Here is a 7,074-nt window from a genome sequence, read left to right as displayed (position 1 = left end):
ATAAAAAATATTTTTAAAAAAACCATGTTCATTATATAACACTTGGGGAAAAGAAGACAGTTCACTTAAACAAAAAAATTGTCCATAAATATTTAAAACATTTACATATGGGCACATATGTGTACCTTGTTTACCATGATATCCTTTTGGTCTAAGAACAGTGCCTAAGAAATAATAAGATCTAACTAATATTGAATGAATAAGTGAACAATTATTATTATGCCAGAGGCCTGGTACATGAAATTCATGCCCGGGGTGGTGTCCCTCAGCCCGGCCTGCAACCTCTCCAATCTGGGACCCCTTGGGGAATGTCTGACTGCGGGTTAGACCCAATCCCTGTGGGATCAGGCATAAACCCAGCAGTCGGACATCCCTCTCTCACTCTGGAACTGCTGGCTCCTAACCGCTCGCCTGCCTGCCTGCCTGATTGCCCCTAACCACTTCTGCCTGCCAGCCTGATCGCCTTCTTACTGCTCCCCTGCTGGCCTGATTGATGCCTAACTGCTCCCCTGCTGGCCTGATTGCCCCCAACTACCCTCCCCTGCAGGCCTGGTCACCCCAACTGCCCTCCCCTGCCGGCCATCTTGTGGTGGCATCTTGTGAGGCCACTTAGGCTTTTATTATATAGGATTTGAATTATAATGTCAATATGGTGTTGCTTATATAAATTGATATTATATTGTTAGCATTTTATTGTAAAAAATCTGAATTTTAAAATTTGTTTTTATTAATTCTACTAGAGACACAGTGCATGACATTCGTGCACTGGGGTGGGGGGGTGTCCCTCAGCCTGGCCTGCACCTTCTCACAGCCTGGAACCCCTCGGGGGATGTACCTCATCTGGCAGTCAGACATCCCTCTCGCAGTCTGGGACCCTTCGCTCCTTACTGCCCACCTGCAGCAGAAGTGGGAAAGGCTCCCGCTGCCACCACTGCGTTGGCCAGCTGTGTGCCCGGCTTCTGACTGAGCAGCACTCTCTCTGTGGGAGCACACTGAACACCAGAGGCAGCTCCTGTGTTGAGCATCTGCCCCTGGTGGTCAGTGCATGTCATAGCAACCAGTCTTTCTGCTGTTCGGCCAATTTGCATATTAGCCTTTTATTATATAGGATAATTTTGTAGACAGCATATAGTTATATCCTGCCAATCTTTGCTTTTGGGAAATGTAGTTTGCTTACATTTAAAGTAATTACTGATAGTGAAAGACTTATTGCTGCCATTTTGTTAATTGTTTTCTTGGTATCATACCTTTTATTTTTGACCTTCATTTCCACTTTTAAAGCTTTCTTTTGTGTTTGGTTGGTGTTTTGTGTGTGTGCGTGTTTTTTTGTAGCGATATGTTTTGATTCTCTTCTCATTTCCGTCTGTGTATATACTATGAATTGCATATTTATATATATAAAAGGCTAATATACTAAGTGTCTGACCATTCGACCGTTCAACTGGTAGCTATGCCATGCATTGACCATCAAGGGGCAGATGCACGAAGCACAGGCATGGAAACATGGGACAGACTGATGAATCTCAGAGGGAATGGGGAGGTTGGAGGGTGGGAAGAGATTAACCAAACATCTTATATGCATACTAGAGGCCTGGTGCACAGATTTATGCTCCGGTGGGGTCCGTCGGCCTAGCCTGCGGGGATTGGGCTGAAACCCACAGTCTCACATACCCCGAGGGGTCCTGAATTGTGAGAGGGTGCAGGCCAGACTGAGGGACCCCACTGCAACACGATCCATGCACCGGGGCTCTAGTATTACATGTAATGTCTTAATGTTATAACAATATATTTTAATAATAACTTAACTTTAATTGCTTATAAAAACCCTATTTCTTGATAAATTTAAGAAATAATAAAGATATATGAGGAAGCCGAAACCGGTTTGGCTCAAAGGATGGAGCGTCAGTCTGCGGACTGCAAGGTCCCAGGTTCGATTCTGGTCAAGGGCATGTACCTGGGTTGTGGGCACATCCCAGGTAGGAGATGTGCAGGAGGCAGCTGATCAATGTTTCTCTCTCGTCAATGTTTCTAACTCTCTATCTCTCTCCCTTCCTCTCTGTAAAAAATCAATAAAATATATATTTTTTAAAAGATATATAAAGAAAGTAAAAAAGTAAAGACTTGCTTCCACAACATACAAAGGTCTCAAACTCAATAAAAAGGAAACAACCCACTTGAAAAATTGGGAAAAGATCTGAACAGTTTACTTGAGAGACTCACAGTTAGCAAAAGAAGTACAAAAAGGTACTCAATATTACTTGTTATTAGGGAGTCTATAAATAAATAAACAAATTCCTTTCCAGCTACATCTCACCCCCCACTGAATGTTGCCAACAAGTTTCACTCTTTTCCTTCTGTTCCAGAGGGGCTGAGACTCCGGCAATACCTCCTCCCAACCTTGGGGCACCACATCAGAGAAGGGGGTGCAAAAGTGAGCAGAACATCACAACATGCCCTGCCTTTCTGAGTGTGGCTTTAGCTGTTAGGGCATTTGTTGGTTGCTGCAGATCCTTGACTATTTCAAGAGTCCCAACAAAGCCATTTTAGTCTGTTTCCTTGATTTTTCTCTGAAGGAATAGGGGCTGGACCTTCCCAGTCTGTTTCTTATGAATTTTACCATTAGAGGTCACTTAATTTTAAAAATTAATTTCCCCAAATATTCAGAACCTAAATTAGCCTCTTTAATGTGTAGCAATTATAATAATAGTCATATTTATTGAAAACCTACTGTGCCAGGCACTGTTATGTACACTTTATTCATTAAATAACTCATTTAGACTTTATGACCTGTTAGGTAATATTGTCCCCACTTTGTACACGAGAATGCTAGGGTACACAGGGGAATGCACTGTCTACATGGAACTAAGACACATGGGGATGGAGATTTAAGTCTTCACTTGGAGACATGAACCTATTCATGGTTTTATGTGACTTGGGAGGAGGTGGCTACAGTAGACCAGAAGAAGGTGGCTGGGTCACACTCTGCCCCTAACTTTTCTGGACTCTTTAAATGATTTAAAATGGGGTCCTAGGCCCTGAGCTATGCTCACACTGGAATGTGACTGTGACAGTGGATTGGGGGAAATAAGTGCCCTTTTCCTCTGAAGCAGGAAGTAACACATGGTGTGTGATCTTGACCAGGAAGGCAAGAGAGGCCCCAACCCAGCCCTGTGGTGGGTGAACAGCGAAGGAGACGAAGTGAAGTGGAGTTTCAGAGAGCTGACAGACTTCACCTGCCGCGCAGCCAACGTCTTCACGCAGACCTGTGGCCTGCAGCAGGGAGACCGTCTCGCCTTGATTCTGCCTCGAGTGCCTGAGTGGTGGCTGGTGGCCGTGGGCTGCATCCGAACAGGTCAGTGACTCAGAGACCGGTAGAGACCTTAGGGATGTCCTGGAGCCAACTGGTCCTGGAACACTAGGTGCTTCCTCTTCCCTACATTCTTTCTTCTTCACAGTCTTTCTCTTTCTCAGACTCCCTCACATATATTACCCCTTATCCCCCACTCTCTCCCTCACCCTCACATCTGCTCAAACACAATGTCTCACACACACACACTTTCTCTTGCACAGTCTCAGACGTTATTCCTTTTATGAAATTCATCAACTGTGAACCTTTTGCCATATTGGAGCCCCCACTGAGTTAGTAAAGAGTCAGTTGCACTCAATGTGACACCCATAAATACCATGTAAATACCTATAAACCCTGGATCCCAGACATTTCCTTCACCATCACCAGAGCAGGCTTATCAAACAAGAAGTCTGACATTGGTACAATATATGTTACCTGGTAGCTATCCATAGTCAACAGTCCCCAACTGCCTTCATCACGTCCCTGACAGCCACTTCTTTCTTTAAGTCCAAAATCCAATTGAGGATCATGTATTGCATTTAGGTGTCATGTCTTCTCAGTCTCCTTTCATCTAGAAGGGCTCTCTAGCCTTTTCTGCACGGTGATGACATTTTTGAAGAGTCTATGCCAGTTGCTTTGCAGGAGGTGCACACAAATTGGTATTTCACACTCTTGCTTCATGATTATATCCATCTTAAAACATCTTAGCAGGCATGTTGGGAGGACAGTGTTGTGTCTTTGTCAGTGCATCACATGAGGGGTCTCTGAAGTTGTTTTGTCTTCCATCAGTGATACTGTTCATCTCATTAGAAGGGTGGTATTCAACTTTGTCAGGGCACCTTTTCTCTTCCTGACTAGTAAGTAGTCTGTGCGGTAACACCTATGAGACTAGTGACTATCCTGCTCCCCCACTGTCTTTCACCCCGTGGTTTGAGTGTCCCCTGATGATTCTTCACTGAGTTCAATATTATTATGGTGGTTTTACATGAGGATTTTCTGTTTATATTACCCCTCTACATTCTTTAGTTAACATTCTTCTGTAGATATTTTCCTTTCCCTTTTAATTGCTTATCTATCTATCTATCTATCTATCTATCTATCTATCTATATCTATATATCTCTATATCTATATATATAAAAGGCTAAGTGACTGACGGTCCATCCATTCAACCATCCAGCTGACTGATTGACTGGCTGGTACATATGACGAGCACTGGCAATTGGGAAAAGCAAAACTAAAGAGGAGTAGAAGCAGAGAAAGGGAATTCCAAGAACGGGCTCAGCACATGCAAAGGCTTAGAGTCAGGAGTTGCCTATGTGAAGGGCCATTTTGAAATAGAGAATAGAGGTGTGGGAGAGAAAGCTGGAGCGTGGGCAGCGTCTTCAGAGTCAGAATGGGGAGCGTGCTGTTTTGCTGGAGAGAGGACACAGGTGTTAGTGAAGTGAAGTGAAGGTGAACGTGGTGGGCAGGCAGGCTAAATGGCCATCTCAGAAGTGATTAAAGAAAACTGAGTTTATTTAAGGAAAAGGAAGTTGGGGGTGGGGTATCCAAGGGGAAGTGCTGCACAGCCAGGAGCCAAGGTGCTGAAGGTGCACCGAGGACCTGCAGTTTCATCCTGATGTGCAGTCACGGGTGGGAATCTCTTGTTGTCAGTGGGTTTGGGGGCTGAGCTGGTGGGCTTGGAATGGAGATAGAGTGCAGGTGTGGGATCAGGGGGCTTCAGGACAGTTCCAGTTCCTTACATGGACTGATTCCTGGTGTCTAGAAAGCATTTCTGGTCTTTGTTCTCCTGTGGCCAGAAGCTTCCAAATGGCTGTCAAGGGTTTTATTGCCTTCTAGTCCTAAAACAGGAAATGCTGGAGGAACATCGATGCTCTGGGGAACCTACACAGGTAGTAACACAGAAGTTCAAGGCAAGGCATTTTGTGGGGAGATTAGAATCCAGTGGGTGCACACAGATACTTGAACTAATTGTTGGTGACAGCAGAAGGGAGGGAAGGTAGGAAAGTTCCAGGGACAATGTGGTTAATTTCAATGTGAGGGATGAAGGAAAGAAGGTGAAAGGGCGAGGGCTACGTCCTCCATCTTGCCCCAGGGTGAGAGCTACACCCTCCATCTTACCCCAGATCCTCCATTTTTGAGCAGCAGCCTTACCCATGTGCTTGGCAAGGAGCTTCTTCCTGGAAGCTCAAGCCTCTGCTAGCCACACCTAGGATTTCTTTAAACTAACCAATGATAATCAAGGGAAGTCCACGCCATAGATATGACCACATCCTGTGTAACAAGACACCAACTTGCGCCCGGCCAATTGGCAGAACCCACAGTCCTCTCTCCTCCCCTTACTCCCATCGCCTATAAAACCCCTCTCCACACAGAGCTCTTTCTCTGCCGCTTGCTGCTGCATCGGTGAGTGTGGTCAGGGAGCCGAGCTAGCTCAAATAAAGACTTTTTGCTTTTGCATCGGACTCGGCTGGCTCCCTGCTGGTCTTTTGGGGATCCTGAAATCTGGGCATAACATTCGGGGGCTCGTCCGGAATCCCCAAGACCCTCGAGGGACCCCCGATCTAGATAGTCTGTCTGGCCGCGGCAGGTGTCTGTGTGTTGTGCATTCTGTTCTGTGTGTTATATGTTCTGTACTGTGTGAGCTCACTTCTGAAATTCTGTAGTTCCTGAAGTGGTCTAGGTGGACGCACTGCTGAAGGACCATGGGCGGGGAGAGTCGGAAGACGTTCTGCTCTTCAGGAGGGATGCATATTCCCCTCACGAGGGATGTGGTTTCCCCTCGAGGATCTGAGACAAGGCGGGTCACTCCCGCTGGTTGGCAAACGGCCATCGTCTAGCTTTCGAGTTTGCTGCCATGGAGTTGGAAGGCTGTACTTTTTTGGGGGCCCTTTAGTTGTCTGTGTTTGTGTTGGTTTTTTTTCTGTTTTATTCTGTGGACTTACTTGACGGACATTATGGGACAAACTCAAAGTACTCCTTTAAGCATTATGGTCATTTTAAAGTCAAGGGCTGGGCCAAACCTGCTTGCCAGCCTCAGGTGTGGTTTTCCAGAACCACTGGAAACTTGGGACCTTGGAGTTTACTGAATTCAAATGATAAAAACTTATGTGTTCGTATTTTGAAGTGAAATAATGCTGAAATAATGCTAGAGGACAGAATTGAATCTGTTGGTTGATTATGTCTTGCATTTTGAAGTTTATTCTTAAAAATGTCACTGATTGAGAAATGCTGAAAATTTGACTTGCCAGCTAAAAGTTTAAGGTTCGGATTGAATTGGGAAAAATTGTGTAGTTGTGGTAGCTAAATGCCTTTGCTTATTGGTCTGACAAAAACCAGTTTAAATTTAATTGATATTCTTTAAGATAATTATGAAAGGTATAAACAGCTAATGAGATTTCAGTTTGTCTGCAATATAATGTTGGCCATCTATCTTTTAGGGATTTTGGTTTGCTCGGTCAAAAAAAACCAGTGTAGACAGCCACCATTTGGGCTGCATGACTTGGCAGCCACCATGTCAGCCACATGGCTTGCCGTGCCCCTGGGGACTGCCATATTGAAACAGCAAAAGGCCCCTCCCTCTGATTTAGCCAAAAGGGAATGTCTACTCACTGAGGCAGGATGGAATTTCAGGGGTGGAACTTTAAGGTGGAGTTTTACTACAGAAATGTGGATGGGGCAGAAAGTGTGCTTGCCTCGTGGATTTATTTAATACTATTTTTAA

The 7,074-nt window shown here is 44.9% G+C and overlaps 1 protein-coding gene across 1 annotated transcript in view; it reads left to right on the top strand.

Moving 5' to 3' along the window:
• LOC102771645 (acyl-coenzyme A synthetase ACSM1, mitochondrial-like) overlaps positions 1 to 3,360 on the top strand; it is an 8,809-nt gene extending 5,449 nt beyond the window's left edge. The window contains 1 exon segment of the mRNA XM_015565499.1: positions 3,142 to 3,360. Coding sequence (XP_015420985.1) covers positions 3,142 to 3,360 — 219 coding nt within the window.
• The last annotated feature ends 3,714 nt before the right edge of the window (positions 3,361 to 7,074 follow it).

Source organism: Myotis davidii, unplaced genomic scaffold, assembly GCF_000327345.1.
Source record: "Myotis davidii unplaced genomic scaffold, ASM32734v1 scaffold220, whole genome shotgun sequence".
NCBI lineage: Eukaryota > Metazoa > Chordata > Mammalia > Chiroptera > Vespertilionidae > Myotis > Myotis davidii.
Note: the sequence above shows the minus strand (reverse complement) of the source record. Positions and strands in the feature narration are given on the sequence as shown.